Source organism: Magallana gigas, chromosome 3 (assembly GCF_963853765.1).
Source record: "Magallana gigas chromosome 3, xbMagGiga1.1, whole genome shotgun sequence".
Taxonomy (NCBI): Eukaryota; Metazoa; Mollusca; class Bivalvia; order Ostreida; family Ostreidae; genus Magallana; species Magallana gigas.
In genome coordinates this window covers 20,937,895-20,958,989 of record NC_088855.1, presented here as the reverse complement: position 1 = coordinate 20,958,989, position 21,095 = coordinate 20,937,895, and the positions used below count along the sequence as shown (strand labels likewise).

The window sequence follows — 21,095 nt, the reverse complement described above, 5'->3', positions numbered from 1 at the left end:
TTTTATGTCATGCTATTTATTTTTAATAATATTATAATACCAGTTTGATAAAGGTTTTAGTTCCTCTAACAATATTGATAACAATTTTGCATCAACGGAGCATATTATTACTTTTGTGATACAATAATAAAAAAAGAATCATTAGCCTAGAGCAATTAATTTTCCCACAATAATAATAATAATAATAATAATAATAATAATAATAATAATAATAATGTTGTACAGTGTGACCATTTGTTTTGTTTTATACTTTTTTACTCGGTGAAAAGGATTTCATCCGGTAATTTTTAAGAGGACACAATAACCCCCCCCCCCCCAAAAAAAAAAAAAAAAAAACTTACTGGAGGTTTCACGCCTATTCGTCTTTCGTACCTAACAGCTTACAAGACGTTAAACATTTATTTGAAATCATATACGTGTTAACAAACAGGATTGTTGAAATAAAATATATAACAATTACGTAAAATTCTATTTTTGGTAAATTAGTCATCAATATTAATGCGTCACAACATGTTTTGAAATTCATAAAAAAAACCCTTTGTGTCCGAACAATATTCATTCACTAGAATGAAAAAAAAAACAATGACAAAAAACCCCTTTCAAAGAGTTAAGGAAGGAACAAAATTGAACATATATATATTGGTAAGCTTAGAAAAACACAATAAATTGTCAAGCATTATTTAAGAAATGAAACCAAGAGATTGAAAACAAATATAACAAATGCATTAATTTAGAAAAAAAATCTTTACTTTTAACAAGAACTTTATAAGTAATTAACTATTTTTAAAAAACCAAAAACAATGAAACATGTTTATCTCAAATAGACATAATTCTAAAATTTGATATATAATAAAAATACAAAATTATTATAGATGTTTCCTTACTTCAAAGAACGCAAACTTGAAAGCTGCGATAAGCATGACAAAAAGATAGCTGCAGGTCTGTAGCTCCTGGTCTGAAAAAAAATCGGATCATCCGAATTTCTTCAGACCTGGAGATACAGACCTGCAGCTAGAAAAAAGAAAAGTCTTTTTGGTTAGATGGTCTTCCAAGTAAATTTCATCAGGTTTCTGAGACAAAATTTTGTATTTTTCCTATACAATGTCCTCTGAGATACTCTCTTTAGAGAGGAATTACCCTGCCATCAGAGAGGGGTTTTTTGGTGACAAATACCTATTAAAAAATATTTTGTTTTGGCAAATTATATATTCTAATCTAATTAACAAAGATTAAAAATTTCATACGTGAAAGGGAGATATTTTGAGGGTAACGCTAGATTAATACCGTTGTTATTCGAGTTATCGGACTTTGTAAACTCGAATGCATTCAATGACTGCTTTTTACCCAATGGACAAATGATACGGATATTATTTCACAGTTAACGCTGTCTAAGTAAAATAGCAGGCTAATTGTCATAAATTTTTTATTTTTTAGTCAGAAAAAAATACACAGATTAATAGAATGTGTTAAATATAGAAACTATATACAAGTACTTGACTTGATAAAGCTATTCTCATTTTCATTGATATTTTTATCTATTAGTATTCATCTATCAGTTAATTAGTCAATTAGTACAGTTCAATTGACTGTTTTAAATTGCACTGCCAGTGTGTATTTGTTAAATCAATGATATATCTTCACATAGAATTTGACGTTCGATTTTCTCGAAATCTACAGTTCAGTGCGTCAAATGTTAACGGTTCCCGAATCTGCAGAACTAAATTGAAGGCGATCACTTTTCCTTTAAAAAAGCTTTAATCAACTAGTATTGATTGAAAACCTTACATATAATTTAAGACCCAGTGTGAATGCCGATTCAAGCTCAAAGGTCGCCTTTGAGAGGAAGCCGGGTATGTTTTCATTAGGATGGCAAAAATCGAAGGTAAAAAATCGCGTCCGATTTTCTCTACTTGAAATGTAGATCAGTTCTCAAATTGAATATCAAAACACAATCATGTGTACAATAAGTCTATACACACAAGTATAGAATATCCCATACAAACTGACAAACCACCATTAAATGATATTGCATCTTTACAAAAGTCTACGACATTGTTGCGAATACATGTGTGGAAAGCCTAGCTTTACCCGACGTGCGTTGATTTCAATGATTTGTCCGATTCAAAGATTGAAACGAAATCAAAGCCAATAGAAAGCTATGAATGCCCATGCATTGTATCAATATCACGTTTAAAAACCAGGCATAGATATATGGCTAAATACCATTCTGTGCCTCTACGTGCAAGTGACTGGTATGAAAACATGGATCATGGTTTCTATTGAGAAACTATTAATGATTATAAGAGGAATAACGACAGGTCTACTGCGCTGCTAAGAGACATTTTCTTTCGGATTAGCGTGTTCTGGCTTTTTCTTAAAGTAAAGAAAAAAAATTAATCGCGATTTTTAATTAAAAAGACAACTAAAAATTAGCTCTGTGGACCCATATTGAAGACTGTGATGAAAATGAATTACAGGGACTCATATTGGGGCGTATACTTCATTTGCTTTGGAAGTTTATTATCAACCACAGGTAACTTTTTTCAAAACTTTTGCTTAATTTTATTTTCAATTACAATATACACAAGCAAATCCTCATTCAAATATCGGATGAAATAGACAAAAATCTAATGTAAAAAAAACGCATTGTATATTATCATTTTAGTAAAGGATTTATTGTACTTCTTCCCATAAAAATAATCATAAAGCAATATTCACAACTTTTAAAAGTTTGTATACACTACAGAGTATACAATCAAATCAAATCAGGTTTGCATGAATTGATATGAGAGTACAGGAACATTTTGTCCGTAAACTAGAAAGCAGAATAAAACCTGATGAAAATTTAAAAGAAAAAAAAAGTTCCAAGCAATGAATTCTTGTATAATGTCCTTATAATTTCATGATCTGAAATTAACGTTAATTACAGGACATGTACATTGATTTCCAAAGCTTCCCCCTCCTTTCTACTAATATATTCATGATTTTGAAAAGCGCTTTGTCGTTTGGACTTTTAGTATATGTAAAATGTTTGTTGGAGGAAAGAGGGGGTATGAATATAAAACTTTAAATACATTTTATTTTGTCAATGAAATCAAACAAATAAAAGTCTATTAAGATTTCGCCATAAAAAAATGTGTTCAGCGCTTATTGAAGATCGATACAAAGTGATTGAAATGCATTGAGAATATTGAAAAGCTCATCGACGATATTCATTTCTTTAAATTCTTTTATTCCATAAACCTTCCAACCATTTCAAATTAAATCCCTTTTGTAATGCATTAGCAGGGCAGCGTTTTTGCTTGACACTGACAGGCAAATTACAAAATCCGTTAAACCACATATTGATATTCGGAGTTGATTCTGCATCGTATGGTTTTTGTTTACTGTGCATTGAATTCTCTTTAATTACTTTGCAAAGTTGCACAAGATCTTCTCGGGCTAAAATCCATAATCTCTATGATAATTTTTACTTTTCCTTTATTATTAACCCGTTTTCGTATTGCAGTCATCGCTAAGTATAGAACTACAAAATAAGTTAACTGTAATGTACCATTGCTATCATAGAGACAAATGCTGATTTCTCTGCATATTCTATGAAAAAAAGATAGTTGAAGAATTGCTCATTGTATTGATATAAGATTTGAGTGGGACATGGACAATACATGCAAGTAGCCTCCCCCCTCCCCCCCCCCCCCCCCCCCCCCCACGCACATATTTTTTTAGCATCAAACATTTTTCTTAAATTGACTATATAAAAAAGTGATCTACATTGGAGTTGCCCCCCCCCCCCCCCTCCCCATTTTTGGTGAGCATAGTAACAGTTGAAGTGAAAAGAAGGAAATTAACAGTAAAAATGTGAAATTGAAAAGTTATATATACAGGTACAATACGCTCTGCCCCCGCCCCCACCCCCATCTGTCTCCCACGGATTAAGATTTTCACGATTTTTGAAAAGTTCTTTTTTCTTTTGCTTTTTTCTTTTGCTTGTCAAGATTTTTTGGATGAATCTCTACCCCCCCCCCCTCACACACACTCTTTCAAAAACGATGCTACGTGCCTGTAATAATTGGACAGATCAAATCAAAGTTAAAGGGATTTATACATGAAATACATGTATATCAATGCATGGTTACAGTTTTAACAATATCAACTATTAGAAATGCATGGGGTACTTAAACCATGCGTCTCTCTCTTTTGGAGGATCGTTTCTGGATATTCTTTATTAAAGAAATGAAAAGTAAGCAAAGAAGGAATTTGATAATTGAAAGGACAAAATCTAGAGACTCAATCATAAATAAATTTTAAAAGCCCATCGTAATAGATGCAATAGTAACCCTTGTAGTTTGGATATTTGGGTAATTATGGTACATTAGAAAAGATCATTTTATAAATCTGCACGTGGAAGAAATTGAAATAATGAACCTGTATAGTTCCTGTAAAGTAAATGCCATGAAATTTCATAACAACTTTAGAACGAAGATGAAAATTAAATTGATCGCGCATTTTCGTATTGCGACATTTTACCGTTACTAGAATTAAATCCCCAAAATCTCAATATCTAGAGTACACGGGTGGCCATGATGTAATACTGATTATATCATTTGTTAAGAAAACTATCTCTGTATAACTTTTTTTTTTACTTTAAGGCCTGTAATATTCGTTCTTTACTCTTGGAATGTTTAGACCGATTCCACTTTTGAAGGTGTTTTGCGAGTAAAATCCTCGCAACGAAGTGTAAACTTACTGAGTCTAATATCCCGTTTCTTTACTTCTAATATTTCCTTTCATATAATGCAGCACAAATATCATTATACAGATCTTAAAACCCCAGATAAAAATTGGACTAATTTCATAATGCATGATTTCGCAAAAGAGAAATTCGTTTTTCATTATTCATTGTGAGCATTGAAATTCTTGTCAGAGAGACATATCTCGACAAAAGACCTTTAAGTGACTTTCACGTCAAACTCTCTTCAAACGGATATCAACATTAATCACTTGGTGTATTGGAATCACGCCTTTGTATTCACACCCACCTCAATTTCGGACGAAAATTGATTGTAATTCATGGGCTGTAGAAACTGACAGGACTAAGATCTACACGCCCCGTCTATTAATTGGTTGTAACTTCAGCATCCTAGAACAAATCACGGACTGCACGAAATAATCATGATAATGTTAGACTCAAATTCAGAAAGACGACGATTTTGCTGTTTTTTTTAGTACGTTAACAATAATTTACTTAACTTAACTTTTTATGATCAATTTATTAAGAAGATGGGCGGATAAGGTGTGTAAAATGCCCATACACGGTCAGACAAGCTACTGAAAAATCTAAATATCAATAAATCTTATATTTTAAAGAAAAATCATTTAAAACAATATATATTTAACATATCATTGATTTTAAACCTATAAATAAGTTCAATACTTGGAATATGTTGACTCAAACAGGCGAATACGTATCAAAACCTACAAATAGTGTCATTTTTTAGAACTTTAAGGCATTTTCTTTTATAGAGTGGGTCTGGGCTCCATATTTTTCGCATAGTCTTATTAAAGTCTAATGGAAAAAAAACCCGATTTCAATCAACAAAAACGTGGAGAGATGACCCACTATACATTAAAAATACTATTTTGTATCCCAACCATTGAACGTTTTGAAAAAAATAATACAAGTCCGTTAATTCGTAGCCAAAGTGACACATAATATTTAAAGAACCTATTTTGTTGTGTCTGGAATGGCTCAGTGGTTGGAGTTCCTGACATAAGCTAACCTCATATATCTAGGGTTTTTATGGTATGGGTTCGATACCACCAAAATTTCAAGCAATATTTTTTTCTTATTTTTTGTTAAATATATTAAAAACTGAATAAAGTTAGAAATTGTGCTCGGAAAAAATAAATTCAAAATTGTATTTCACGACTAAACCGAATGGGCATTTGCGCCATCTTATTCCCCCATCTTCAAATTTGTTAAAAGAAAAATGTAAATATAAACAATAAAATGCTTCTTTGATGATTCATGCGGGTATGAAGGTAGTTATAATTAGCGGGTAATGATTTTTTCTGCAATGTCGCTACATTCATACACCGCATGAAATCGCCAAGGAAAGCATTTTATTGTTTAAATAAACTTGCTTGAAAACGACAGAATTAATGGATAGTTGCCAATGTCTTATAGTTTCCCAATGGTTTCCTAAACAACCAAGTCCTCTCTGCTATATAAGAGTTGTTTTATAGGAGATGAAATAATATACATCGCAGTCAGCAATACTCAGATACCAGGACATTGCATGGATAAAATTCTCAAATTTTAAATTAACCGGGTTTCGCATTTCTGCAATACGTTCAAAATATTCAAACAAATCACAATTAGAACAAGCATTCTGAGAGTATTGCATAAGCAATACACGTCCCCTACCGGTTTGTAGAAATTTGTGAAAACAATGCACTGTTATGCATAATATCAGTCTCAACAGACCAACCCGATAACGAACCCGATTGTAATAATACATAAAACCCTGTCGATTAAATTTACAACATTATGCTTGACACTATTTTACAGAACTTATTTGTTTGTTAGAAACAATAAAAGGAATGGTCCAAGTAATGCACGATATTATTACTGACAACATACTTTCCTCTTTTATTTGATACACACCGAGCCCGATAACGAACCCGAACATAAAAAAAATTGGAATATAAAAAATTAATTTTCTCGAAAATATGTCAATCAGACGCTACAAAAGTGTAAACTTGATCTGTAGTTTGATATTTTGAAGCTGCTCAGCAAGTTTCATATCATTCGTCAAACGCATAAGAAAAAAAACCCAGTGGAAAACTGAAGTTGGACAGACGGACGGACGGACGGACGGACATACAGACGGACGGACGGACGGACCGACGGATAGACAGACGGACGGACTGACGGACGCAGAAGAAAGGGATAGTCCCCTCCGGTGAAAACCGGTAGGGGACTAATAATCACCAGTTTATGCGTAGTACTGAATGTATAACATGGATCTATTAATGTCGGAAGATGCATGTAGGTACAACCCTTTTATTTTTATGTTTCGAGTGAAAATGCAAATTTAAAAGTTATAAATCGATTACAATTTCTTTATGACAATATGCACACTGGAGTATTTCTACATGTATTTACTATATTATTCCAGGCCGGAAGGCCAGTCAATGTTAAAAAGTACATGTATATTAATATTTTTTAACATTGACATTTAACATTATTTTCTTTTCGTCTTCATAGTTCTGTACAAACAGCTGATAAAGCGAGAATATTCTACTGAATAAACAAATATATAAATTTTCTTTTTAAACCAATACTTTTTAGTAAATAAAAATACAAGGTTAACCTATTTAGTCAACATTTAGTAGGATAAAAAAGAGGGAAACATATTAACCATGTAATTGTATCAGTAAAAGAAGATATCAGGAAGGTATCAGAACAATATCTATTAATAATAACTTCCCGGAAAACTTTAAACACGGAAAAAATTTATCTTTATTTCCTTCTTTCTTGTTTAAGAATATTGATTACAAGTTTCTAAAAAATAATTTCTGTTAATCGGGAATGTCAAAGGTAAAAAAAAAATATGCATGTTCCTGCTACTTATTCAAAATGCATTGGTGATTAAGTGTGCGTGTGACTCTGGTATATTTATCCCTAAACCACAGGGTTTTTAAGGCATTCAGAGTTCTATTCGCTTTTCGCTATTCACTATTCGAATAGAGAATAGAATTCTCCGTCTTTTCGCTATTCAAATTACCGTAATCATGCTAATAAACGTATATTAAAAATTCCATGTAAACTTTATTTTTTAATTATAAGACACAGTAATATTGTAAAAATTATTACTTGCTGACTGACCTAACCTGAACATTGACATAAAAAGCTAGCCTGGCGAGAAGGTAAGAATATCATCTATTTATTCTGTTGCATTGAGAATAGAATTCAAGGGTCTTGCTAACACCCTATATCCCATACTTGGGCCTTGACAGGTGACCCCCAAGCAGGCTTGGGGCGAATTACATTTTAAAGTAATGCATTACATTACCATTACTTCATGAATTTGGGCATTAAATTACCATTACTTGATTTTCTTGAAGTAATGCATTACATTACCATTACATGAGTAAAGTAATGCATTACCATTACCATTACATGAGTAAAGTAATGCATTACCATTACCATTACTTTGTTTTAAAAAAGCAAAGCTAATAAAGAGTTTTTGCAAATGTTTCAAATATAAACAAGCATTCTGAGAGTATTGCATAAGCAATACACGTCCCCTACCGGTTTGTATTATTCTATGAAAGCTTCCAAGCACACAACTATTTCAGAGCTATTGTAAACGAGATATCATGCTTTAATCAGAGAAAAAAAGAACAGAGGAAATTAAAACTATATAGTTGATATAGAAATTAAATATAAAATAGGTAAAGTAATACTCTTTATTTCATCTCCTGTAATTTCATCAAGTCTATTCTGTATTCCCTGGTAAAAATTTGTGAAAACAATGCACTGTTATGCACAATATCATTTCTTACCGTCTTCTGTACCCCGAATCAAACCAAACAGTTAAACAGCCCAACCCGACAACGAACCCGATTGTAATAATACAAAAAAAACCCCTGCCGATTAAATTTACAACACAATGTTTAACACTATTTTAAAGAATTTATTTTTTTGTTAGAAATGATAAAAGGAATGGTACAAGTAACGCACGATATTATTACTGACTACATACTGGCCTCGTTTATTTAATACACTCCGAACCCGATAACGAACCCGAACATTAAAAAATTGGAATATAAAAAATTAATTTTCTCGAAAATATGTCAATCAGACGCTACAAAAGTGTAAACTTGATCTGAAGTTTGACATTTTGAAGCTGTTCAGCAAGTTTCATATTATTCCTCAAATGCATAAAGAAAAAAAGTGTGGAAAACTGAAGTGGGACAGACAGACGGACGGACGGACGGACAGACGTCCGTCCGTCTGTCCAGACGGACGGACGGACGCAGAGGAAAGCTATAGTCTCCTCCGGTGAAACCGGTAGGGGACTAACAAGCAATCTGATAGTATTGCATAAGCAATACACGTCCCCTACCAGTTTTGTGGAAATTGTGAAAACAATGCACTGTTATGCAGAATATCGAACCCGAACATTAAAAAATTGGAATATAAAAAATTAATTTTCTCGGAAATATGTCAACCAGACGCTACAAAAGTGTAAACTTGATCTGTAGTTTGACATTTTGAAGCTGTTCAGCAAATTTCATATTATTCATCAAACGCATAAAGTAAAAAAGTGTGGAAAACTGAAGTGGAACAGACGGACTGACGGACGCAGAGGAAAGCTATAGTCCCCTCCGGTGAAAACCGGTAGGGGACTAATTATCACAAACACTAAGCTTATTTACGTGTTCATTGTATGGCCAGGTTTCCCATAATTTAAGGAAATGTAAAACTTTAGATTCTCATCTAGTTATTAAAAATGAATTACGATAATGGTTTACTTATTTGCGAGAAAGAAGGGTGGGAAAGGTTGTCGTTATGGCGTAGTAATTAATATAATACACACAAATTATTAGGATTACAATGTAAATGAAATATTTGGCCCGTTCCAGCGCCATTTATATAGTATAGGTAAGAATCCCAGGTGAATAGCGCTATACAATGTATTCGCGTAGATAGGAATATAAAACCATGCGTATTTTAATTCATTTTATAGAATTCTTTTATAAACAAATAAACAAAAACCCAGTCTTCATTGGACAAAGCATTCTAAAGAAATAAACTGAATTGAACCAAAAAACCTCCGACCCCTAAAAACACATGAATGCTTTATTGAGAGATCAAAGGATTGTTATGGTAAACTAAATATTATTGGTGCATTCACGTGTACTATTTTATTATTTAAATAATTGTACGATGATTTAGTGTAATTCAACAATAATAACTTGAACTTGAATGAATTAATAGTATGGTTGTGTATTCAAGTGAGGAGCAAATTTTAGAATGAATTGGAAAACACGGAATGAGTAAGGAGTCGTCCATTTTTAGCTCATATGTCTTTGTGCACAAAATTTATTCATTTTTTGTAAATATTTTTTATTTCATTCATATATCGATACTACACAATAATGTTTAGACACAAGTGTCAACAACTTTTAACGCTATCACCCTGTTCTCTTTTGACATGTTTGATATACGGTTAAAATTAAATTGGAAAATATTTTCCTCTAAGCTGATATAAAAATATTTTAATTTACCACCTGGAAAGGAAAAGAGATGCAGAGGTAGCTTACAATTACACATGTTTTTATGAAAAGAAACAAATTAACTGCATTTTTAAAATTCATTTAATATGACTGCATGTCGTTTTTTTTTTGTTTTTTTTTTGGGGGGGGGGAGGGGCTATTTGAAGGCTGGGGCTATGATAAATAAAACTCAGTCACTAATTGAGCTTGCAAATGCCCACTATTTCATAATTTTAAATTACAGCAAGCTTTGTCACGATTCGCTATTCAATATCGGGACAAAGAACGCCTGTCATTGTTTGAACGCTGTGCATCGTCTGAACTGCTATGATTGCAATAAGTAAACATTAAGAAAATTACGACATGATTTTTTTTCTTTGGAGATTTTCTGAAACTGTTTAAACAAACGGTCAGACTATAAAGATTTACATTAAAATGACTGCTTCCTGTTGCGATGACAAGATGCCGTCCAAACTGTTTGAAACTGTTGTAAAATATGGCTAGCGACGGGACAATGCATAGCTTAAAAAGACACCAACCCGATACTCAGTAAATTGTTTAACAATCGTCTTATAAATCAAACTTTCAAAAACTGACGATTTAAAATGTCTTTCCATTACCTATTGAAGATTTGTTGAGCAGGTTTTGATCCAAAATTAAATTAGACAACTGAATATATTCAATAGGAGGGGCTTTGTTTTAGAATATCGTAAATTCAAAACACTACAGTACAGAATCGGGCTGAACTTTTGTTAAAAAGGAAACAGTTTAAACATTGCAGGAACGAGTGGAATTTGTTTGTCATGACATTATAATCAAAGTGCAGTATACGTCGCGATTTAAGGCACGGGCTTTAGAAGTTTTCTGCTTCTCAGAAAATCAAAACTACCATCACAAAAAAATCCCATTGAAGAATATTGCATTGAATGCTTTATTAGATAGTAAATGTGGTCGATTTATTTAGAGAGAGCACATTGTTAAACATGCTCTATTATATTCTAATTTTTTCTCATATACAAGGACTGTAACTAGCAACCCCTTCCACCTTCAAATTGAATTGTTTTCAAACATCAATGGATTGTTATACGTTATTATTGTGACTACAAAACAATTTATTTCAAGTCGACCTTCGCACATGGATATTTTATGGGTATTCATTGTAGATGAATATTGATTTTGTTTACTCTATTTAAATACTTTTCAATAATAAATAACATTTTTTTTTGTCATTTTGCAAAAAAAAAAAATAAAAAAAATTAAAAGCCGATCCATCCCAAAAAAATCACAAATTCTTGGAAATTGTTTATATCTTGTTCAAATCATATTAGGTATTAAACGGTCTCGTATTACAACATTAAAGATATAATATACAATTCTTCATAATCTTTGGAAAAAAAATAAAACATTAAAAAAGTTATAAAACATTAAATATTTTTATGAATAATAACATTTTTTATAGAAAAAAAAAATAAGATTTCAGAAAATGCTACATACCGGTATCTTTTATACAATAGAGTTATTATTTATGCGTTTTATGGAACAGGGAATAAAAATAAAGGCCAATTATTTTAAAGAAATCTTAAAGATTTGAAAAAAAAAATGAATTTCTTGTAATATTTTGATTTAAATTCAGAAAAATATCATTGATTGTATGCTTATAGAAAGTGAAAAAAAAATTGAACGCTTAAAAAACAAGCTATGCATGTTTCGACCCAGAAGATTTTTTATCTGTCCAACATTTCAGAGAGTACGTGCAATTACCCGACGGACCTCCAAAACGGGGTATGGGACGACAGTCAGAAAGGCTCGATCACATACACAACCACCACGATGACCGGATACACTTACTCCTCCTACAGCTCCGGAAGTTCCATATGGGATTGTCATCTCATCGAGGGAGACTTTGTGGTTTCAAAGTACATAATCATGTTTTTTATAAACCACAGAATAAATCTTTTGGGTTTTTTAGCTCACCTGAGTTGAAATGTCAAGTAAGCTTTTTTTTATCACATTTTTCCAGTATCCGTCTGTCTGTCTGTCCGTCCGTCTGTAATCTTTGTACATTTTAAACTTCTTCTTAAGAACCACTAAGCAAATTTTTACCAAACTTGGCACACAACATCCTTGGCTTAAGGAAAGAGTCAAGTTTGTTTAAATGAAAAGGTAAAGGTAGGGGTTTATAGTCTTGCCTGCAAAGTAAATTGCCCCGCACGAGTCTTACATATTACCCCCTGGCGAGACCCGTACAATCCGTAGCATTATCAACTCCCTGGGGAGCATACAAGCAGAGCTCCCAAATCACGGCGCTAATGCTTTACATTCACATAACCAGCTCGTCTCAAGTGCCAGGTACCCATTTTAACCCGATGGGTGGAGAAAGTGCACTGCTAGAGTAAAGAAACTTGCCTAAGGTTACAATGTTACCGCGATAGCGACGGAATAAGACTCGAACCCGGGGCTACCGCATCCAAATCGGTCGTCGTTATCAAATGCGCCAACAAAGAGCACTCTCATAAACGCTTCCGTAATAAAGACTCAAGTGTAGTGTACACTTTTGTACCACTAGAGACTATACGCCTAACCAAAGTTATCTCGTTTATCTCGAATTAATTTTCTTTTGTTAACGAGAAAGCTATTTCGTTAGATAGAGAAAATAATATCGTTATATCAGTGAATGTCACGTTATATCAAGAGAAATTTCAAACTGAGCATCATACGCTTTCGTAGTAGCCACCGACCTGCAGCAAGGAGTGCCCTAAAATTGTCTTCTCAAAAACTAAAACAACAAAAAGGCTTGAAGATAAACAAAAGAATATGAGAAGAAGTATTGAAAAGATGCACTCTTCTAAATTGTCCAGATATTTCATTGATATAATAAAGCTGAGTTAATCTGAGTTATGACTATGGTTGCTCAGGTGAGCGGTGTGGCCCCTGGACCATCTATGATACTAGAACCACAATGGTAATTCACTATAATCAACGAAAATGGCGTAAAATATTAAACGTATAAAAGTAAGGTTAGTGATGACGATGACCATCCTCATCATTTAATTGAAAAATATATCTTTGTTTATCTTAAATAGAACCATTTTAACAAGAGCTTGGACTTTGGGTAGTTGGTGTCAAACTGCAATGTGACGTACGCGTGTCTATTTCATTGCTGTTAAATTAGCTACGGCTTTTTGAAATGAACAAGATTTTTCTGGCTTTTGAGCTAAATCTACACAATCTTTGTATATTTCACTTGAAACCAGCGTTATTTTGACCTTGTTTTGATGCAAGAAAAAGATAGTTTCATCCCACCGGAAGCGCAAGTTCTTGTGAAAATGGTTCTATATTTAAAGTCAGTATAGACGACGTGTTTTGTCATTCTAGGCAGGACTAATTGTAAATCATAATTAATTTGTCAATTATGACGGGTACTCACCATTTTCAGTACTCAGAATATTTTTAACCGGACCTATATGCGAGTGCTCAGTTACAGACGTGTTGGATGCTCTGTAATCAAATCTGTTATCTAATCATTTAACCATCAACCGGCGTTTGAATTTATTTCGGTTAAAAGTTACATGGAAATTTTCTGACTTTTAACCCCCCCCCCCCCATACCCCACCCCCAAACAGGGATCAGGATCAAACTATTCATCATGAACATTTTATTTATCAACTTGGGGTTACAAAGGTTGTATACTAGGATACTAAAATTGTTCTATTATTTCAATTTCAGAGCACAAGGCACAATAGATCTATTTGGAAGTCCATTTGATGCTTATATCTGTCAAAAACTTACTAAGATCACCAGCTACTCCTACAATTACTACCTTGAATCCGGTAATTCTCAAAATAAAATGCAACAAATTTCTTTTCTAAACAAATGTATAATCTCTCCATATTACTGGTATGATATAAAGGTCTTAAACAAAAAGGTTGTGCTGAATTTCAGATGTTCAAGCCAACGCCGGTAACGACAGGCTGAATGTTTTTGGCACTGGGACGACCGTTTCCGTGAGTCAAGCATGTTCAAAAACGACAGCTATACCCACAGAGGAGTTTCACGTCCTTGTGAAAACTGGCAAGTCGTACTGTTTGTCTGTGTATGAGAGAGAGAGAGAGAGAGAGAGAGAGAGAGAGAGAGAGAGAGAGAGAGAGAGAGAGAGAGAGTTTCTTTATTACATCATTTGGTTGAGAAAAAAAATCTGAACTGCTTTATCACAATTTTTTTTATTTTATATATTCATAGACAAATCTTAATTTACAGTTATCATCCTTTTTTCAGCAAACATCGCTGATGTTAAACAGTGGTTTCCAACGCCGTTGCTAGGCACGTTTGAATACACAAAGGTCACAGATGCCGGAGTGTCCACGTGTGGCACGGGATCGGTTATGGACGTCTGCACAAATCGCACTACGATGACATTAAACATGACACAGTGTTCTTCTGTTGTGGCCTACTCGCGTAAGATTCATTTTAATACATTCACACAATAACCATTTTAACAAGAGCTTGGACTTTGGGTAGTTGTGTCAAATGGCAATATGACGTAAGCCATTATATTTCATTGCTGACCACTCAGACATGGCTTTTTGAAATCAGCAGGATTTGTCTGGCTTTCTCAATCGGTGTATATTTCGCTTGAAACCAGCGTCATTTTAAAGTTGTTTTGACGCAAGAAATAGATAGTTGCGTCCTACTGAAATCCAAGGTCTTCTTTAAATTGTTTTATAAAAATTCTAATTCATTTCCAAATAATCTATTGCGACTGTTTTTTATTCAAATTTATATCAAGTAGCGCTCGATAAATTACCAAATATTACTAAATTACCCAAAACTACGTCTTAAATTATGTTTTATATTAAAATTTAAATCAGACAAATGGTTATATAATCACCGTCTGATTTCTGAATATTTCAGAGGGAGAAGTTTACGCTGTGACGTATATCGTCAGCGGGTCTACGCATTTTGTAGTCGTTGTCAATCCGGGTACTCCTGATGGATCTACTTACTTCCGTTTTAGTTGCCTGGTGAGCATGATTTCATACATGAAAAGTGTCGCAATATACTGTTGTATCGTCGAAATTACACAAAGCAATGATGACATGCAAAATTATTCAAAATTCAATGATTCTGTTTTACCCAGGCTGTTTCACAATCAGGATCCACCGTCACAGTGGTAGAAAAAAGCGGAAGTTGTGGTCCCGGACAGAACACGACTCTAACTGGAACTGGGGGCTCTAAATACACCATGACACCATACAGTGAGCAGAGCAAACATATTACAAAATTACAAAAATCATTTCGAAAAAAAAAAAATAAAAAATACAGTGGATTGATATACTAGTATTTGATATACAAAAATTCTTTAATTTTTCAGTAAATCTCAGTCATTATTGTAAAATAAATATGAAGTGTAGTTTCAGAGTTTTCCGAAATAAAAAAAACCTAGTCTTATACAGCGCTCGAGCTCTGAAATATAACATGACCCTATGAATATATGTTTTTATTAATGATAAATGATGTAGCCAAATACATGACAAAAAATAAAAAACGTAAATCTTCGGCAGTATTTGTACTTTAAATCAGGATATTGTGAAAATGAAATAGATCGGACAGAATGAGTCAGTCTACAAATGATTACTCGATATTTTATTTTTTCTCAAATATATATTTGATTTATTGATGGTAATACAACCCATACTACTTAGAGCCTGTAATAAGCACAATGGACATCCTATAATAAACACATGATCGACAAAAGGCATCACGATCAGTAACCTTTTCCTCTTTCATTTTCATTCTGCATATGACAAAAGACTGAATTCGATATAATTCTCATTTCTGAACATTTCAAATACTAGACGGTTATATAATACTGGTATTCTAAACATGTGTATTATGAAATTCTGAGAAATCAGTCGTCATAAGATAATAGCAATTTAACATTTTAAGATACATGTAGGCATAATTCCAAACAAGTAAGTTGCAAATTTCAGAACTGTCCCACTTTCTGTTCTTTATCTTTTATATTTGAAAACCACAGTTTATGGTTACACCTCAAAATTGATCAGCGACATCATCACTGACAAATTTAAAATCGAGTGACAGTGACATAGCATGACACTGTAATTTAATCATGCAGCAACATTGAGATATTGTATGGCATTGACATACTATATAGTAATGACAAAGACATCACCAGTGGTATTGATATCATCAGTGAAATTGACATCAAAGTCACCTAATCAGTATCTCTGAAAGAAAAATAAACCATGAATTCAAAATACATCAATCCATTACCGACATGATAGGTGACTTTGACATTTTATATAAAGTCATTGACATTGGCATAAAACATTGACAGAAGAAGTGCCATTGACAGTGCCATAGACAGTGACATTGGCAGCAACAAAATCAACACATTCTAAATGTAAATTTTGAAGTACATGTAGGTCTAAAACATCTTCTCATATTGGTATATGATTTAATCTGAGCATTTGATAAAACACCGAACATGCTATATTCAATTCTTTATTTCTTTAACCTTTACAGCTTATCAGTATAACATATGTATAACTAATATATGACTTCTTGTATGAATTCTTTGTAAAATCGTTCAGTTAACAAAGTCTTGTGTTTAATCTTTGATTTCACAGCATATCTTATAATTTGAAAGACAATGCAACATTGAAATAAAACAGACATTAACCAATGTGAATTACGATATTATCACTAAAAAACAAATGTACAACGATTATATCATTGGTTTATTTTAAAACTAACTCCTATCAAATGCCGAATTATACCTTTTTACTTTATCCGTTTAATTTTTAGATAATGTATAAAAGTCATTTAAATTATTAACTTAAGAATAATTATCTGATAGAAATAAAATGTCTGTGTTTGATTACCGTAGTTTCTTATCTTTTCTTTTTTTTTCTTTTTCATTGTAGTAACTTGCCGTAAGTATAGCTTTTGTTCTGTGATTGTATTATTTCTATTCCTTTAAACTAAAATCAAATGTTTAATAAACAACCGATATCTGAACTTGTTCATAATTGTTGGTCTTTAACTAAAAATTCACAGTTTCAAAATATCTATTTTTTAGATTTTGAAAAAAAAAAATTAATTACAATTGTAATATTATAAAATTTTGCAGCATTTACAACCGATAGTCCTGAGGAAGATTCCAGTAACTTAGGCCTCATTATTGGCATTGTGGTAGCATTAGTGCTGCTAATAGCTATAGCAGCAGTCATTGGCTACATCATATACAAGAAAAAGAAGAAACAGATTCATGTTTATGATAAACATAAGGAGGAAAACGCTAATGACCGTAAGTTTGCCTAAAACCGTAATAATAAATAAAAATGACAGGGACAAATCACAAAACCTCCACAATCACACATCCACATGCCCCAAAAAGGCATTTTACTTTGATCTGTTTAAATGTGTGCATGGTAAAGGTTTTCGTTTGAAGCACTCGTTTTGCAAACATAAATTTTCTATGTAAAAGCACACATTTTCTTTTCCTCTTTTAATATTGCATCATTGATGTCAAACTATCATAGTTTTGCCGATTACAAAGATCTAGAACCCTTCCATTCTGGCACATATAACCTTCGTTGACCCTCTGCAACCCCATCCCTTCCATCCCATTTTTATCGTAATCCCCACCCTTTTTATTTTTTTTTTATTTTTTTTGGGTTCACCCTGAGACCAAGGTTTTGATGATAAGCAATGTACATTACAAGATTGCTGTGTTTTTATTTTATTTTTTTTGAAATTCAATCTCAAAGAATTTTGTTGGAGTACCCTTACATCTTTTTAGAAACAGAGCATAAAAGGTAAGAATAATTATTTCCTCCCATTTTCTCTCAAATCAGGAATGGGTTTTTCTTTTGCTAGTCAAGGCAAGGTTGAGTAGTTCGAACAACCACTCACTAATGAATACTTATACCGTACTTATACCAAATTGTTTGTTAAAGAGTGACAAGTGTATATTAAACGACGAGGACTTAATACGTGGTTGAATAATGGCCGTACATACATGTAATCATTTTATAACCCAACCACACATTTATATGGAAACGAATCAAAGAAAAAAAATGGAGTATTTATTAGTTCGGTCTACCTCTTTATTTTCCTGTGAAACTTTGATTTAAAAAACCACCTTTTTAACTATTTCAAAAGTGGTTGTTGTAAAACCCTTACAATTTGTAACGGCAGTGACAATAAATGAGGCAACTGTTAGCGTTAGCTTTTGCGTCATGTTTGTTAAGAATTGAAAATCCTCAGTGGCTGTGAAACCATTTCTTTTGAGCTTGTTTGTAAACCCTCTTTTACTTGCTTGGAGAGAAATGAAGAAATGAAGGAGGTTGTGTTCAGTCTCATAAGCATATATCACATAAAAGGAGATAGAGAATTTTTTTGGTATCGATTTGTTATATTAAAATCAAGCCGATTTTATTCAATCCAAAACTAGCAATTTGTCAAGAGAGATTAATTTTAAGATTTGACAGAACAATTTTATTTTATTTTATTCTCCCTCTCTCATTTTTTTTAAATGTCCTAAAGAAGTTTATCAAGCATATAAACATGTCGTTAGTGACGCATATATCTATCGTATTTGACATTTGCATGTCGCATTCGTATGCTAGTGTACATTTATCATGCATAATATGACCCACCTTTGCCATTTGTATAGTGCCAATGTCTCGACCACCGCTCTATAGGTAACTCTGGAATTTTGAATTATTGCCATGATTTCTTGGCCTAGTTTTTAAAGAAAAAGATCAAAATATCACTAACATCTTTACAAAAAAGAACTTGAATTACTTAATTTTCTTTAAGAGTACTTCAATACCTTGAAGACCCGCGCTGTCTATTGCAACGAAAATAAAGTACTATTTGAATATTTTTGAAAACCAAAATTTCGTGAAGATTGTATCATAAAAGATAAAACTTCACCCGTAGTTATAGTGCAGTTTAAAAACCAAATAGTTCAAGTTTTGGCCAAATAAAGGAATCGAATTGGTGTAAGTATACTATAGTCAACTGCAAGGATGAGCCAGGTATTTGGATCTTTTTTCTTTAAGAAGCTTTTCAAGGATTTTTGAAAATTAGAAAATCTTGTGAGCTTTTTTTCTGCTAAGTATGTTGATCTATGGAATGTTAACAGGACATCCCATCTTGCTGAGCTTGCTTAACACCCTCATAAGAGCGTTTGCCTTCAATGTACTATTCAAGACGTGATAAAGACTTTACTATACTTGTGATAGTGTAAAACACCACATGATCGTATTCATATATGTTTACCAAACATTCAGTTCATACCTTTAATAATTCAAAATTTCGGGTCTTTCATCAATGTTTATGCACGTAAATTGAAACAAATTTGAAGAGGTCAGTCATGTTGAATAATAAGCATTAAAAGATACATGTTTACCCTTTTTAACGAAATTAGAAATGAACTTAAAATCTGTTCAAACGGTTTGGGATTTGGGATAGTTTTTGAATAGTGCTTTTTTATTGTTGGAATATCGGTAAAAAGCAATTTTACCTTATGCTAATCAATCCATGACTGGAGTTCGAACAAGACCTATTTTAAAGATGCAATAATCCATTTTACTTATATTTTAATATATACATTAATTTTAATGGTGTAATGCTATGAGTCAACTCGATTATTGAAAAAATGACGAAAGCGCATACTAGTAGCTTGAAAAATAATTAAATTCAAATACTTATCCGACATTATAAATATATTTTGTTTTTGTTTTGTTTGCTAACTACTATGCTGTGTTCATTTAAGTGTGTTTATTTTATATAAAGACAATTAATATAATATCTTTTTGATTTTATACTCTACTAACTTTATATATCTGCATAATTATAAACATACGAAGAGTGAACTTTTTATGGCTAGAAAATATCTCTTTCTCTGTCTGACCGTCTGTCTGTCTCTCTCCCTCTGATATCAAAATATTAGAAAATTTTCATATATTTTGTCTGACCAAAAATCACTTTTTTCTTATAATGAATCTAGAGCAATTTTTATCATTAACAGAGGGATTTGGGTTTAGTATGCCAATTCTAGCTTCTTTTTTCAAACGAAGCCATTAATGAAACTCAATTTGTTTTAGCGGAATACCTTCACAGAGGCTACACAGAAATGCCACAGCAAACTCCCCCAGCATCAAACCCATCGAAACCGGAAGCTAATGGCAACTCGAACATAGAAATGTCTGCTCAAACATAATATACTCTTTTGTTGATTTTGTTGATGACTTAAGGGATGTCTGGATAAATAAGATTAATCCACAGACATACAATTTGTGATGAATGTATATCTTGTTTTCTACTAAGTCTTTCAAAGATATCTTTGACAACGTTAGCCGGATCGCAAAGCTACATTAGCATAATGTTGTTTGCACCTGTGGCAATAATGAATTTTTTTTTTCATGAACAAAGATTTTAAATCTGTGATGTTTTGTTTTCTATATGCAAAAAGTGTTATCTTTTGTTACAGATATCTTTATTCAGTATATTTAAAACCTATGTTGAACCATTTATTCTTGAAAGTATGTATGAGTGGGTTTTTTTTTAATTATTGTATGATATGATCAGATCTTTATTGATATATATGGAAATTTTGTTTTGTGTGTGCCTATATATATATATATATATATATATATATATATATATATATATATATATATATCTATCTATCTATCTATCATTTCATTACACATTGTATTGTTTCATATTTTATGGTTTTATATCCTTCATTATTTTTAACCATGTTCTTTCAG

At 32.3% G+C, this 21,095-nt stretch overlaps 1 protein-coding gene across 5 annotated transcripts; it reads left to right on the top strand.

The window, feature by feature from the left end:
* The first annotated feature begins 2,180 nt into the window (after positions 1-2,180).
* On the top strand, positions 2,181-20,945 carry LOC105344726 (uncharacterized). Of its 5 annotated transcripts, XM_066078863.1 has the most exons (11): positions 2,181-2,533; positions 12,032-12,203; positions 14,014-14,117; positions 14,230-14,358; positions 14,563-14,742; positions 15,199-15,308; positions 15,425-15,542; positions 17,235-17,617; positions 18,113-18,128; positions 18,989-19,016; positions 20,427-20,944. In XM_066078863.1, exons 1-8 carry the CDS (start codon positions 2,461-2,463, stop codon positions 17,288-17,290), a joined length of 942 nt encoding a protein of 313 aa, XP_065934935.1. In that variant the 5' UTR covers positions 2,181-2,460; the 3' UTR covers positions 17,291-17,617; positions 18,113-18,128; positions 18,989-19,016; positions 20,427-20,944. The 5 variants fall into 5 exon arrangements, with proteins under 5 accessions (XP_065934935.1, XP_065934932.1, XP_065934934.1 ...); XM_066078860.1 differs by lacking the exon at positions 18,113-18,128 and having other exon boundaries at positions 20,427-20,943; XM_066078862.1 differs by lacking the exon at positions 18,989-19,016 and having other exon boundaries at positions 20,427-20,943.
* The last annotated feature ends 150 nt before the right edge of the window (positions 20,946-21,095 follow it).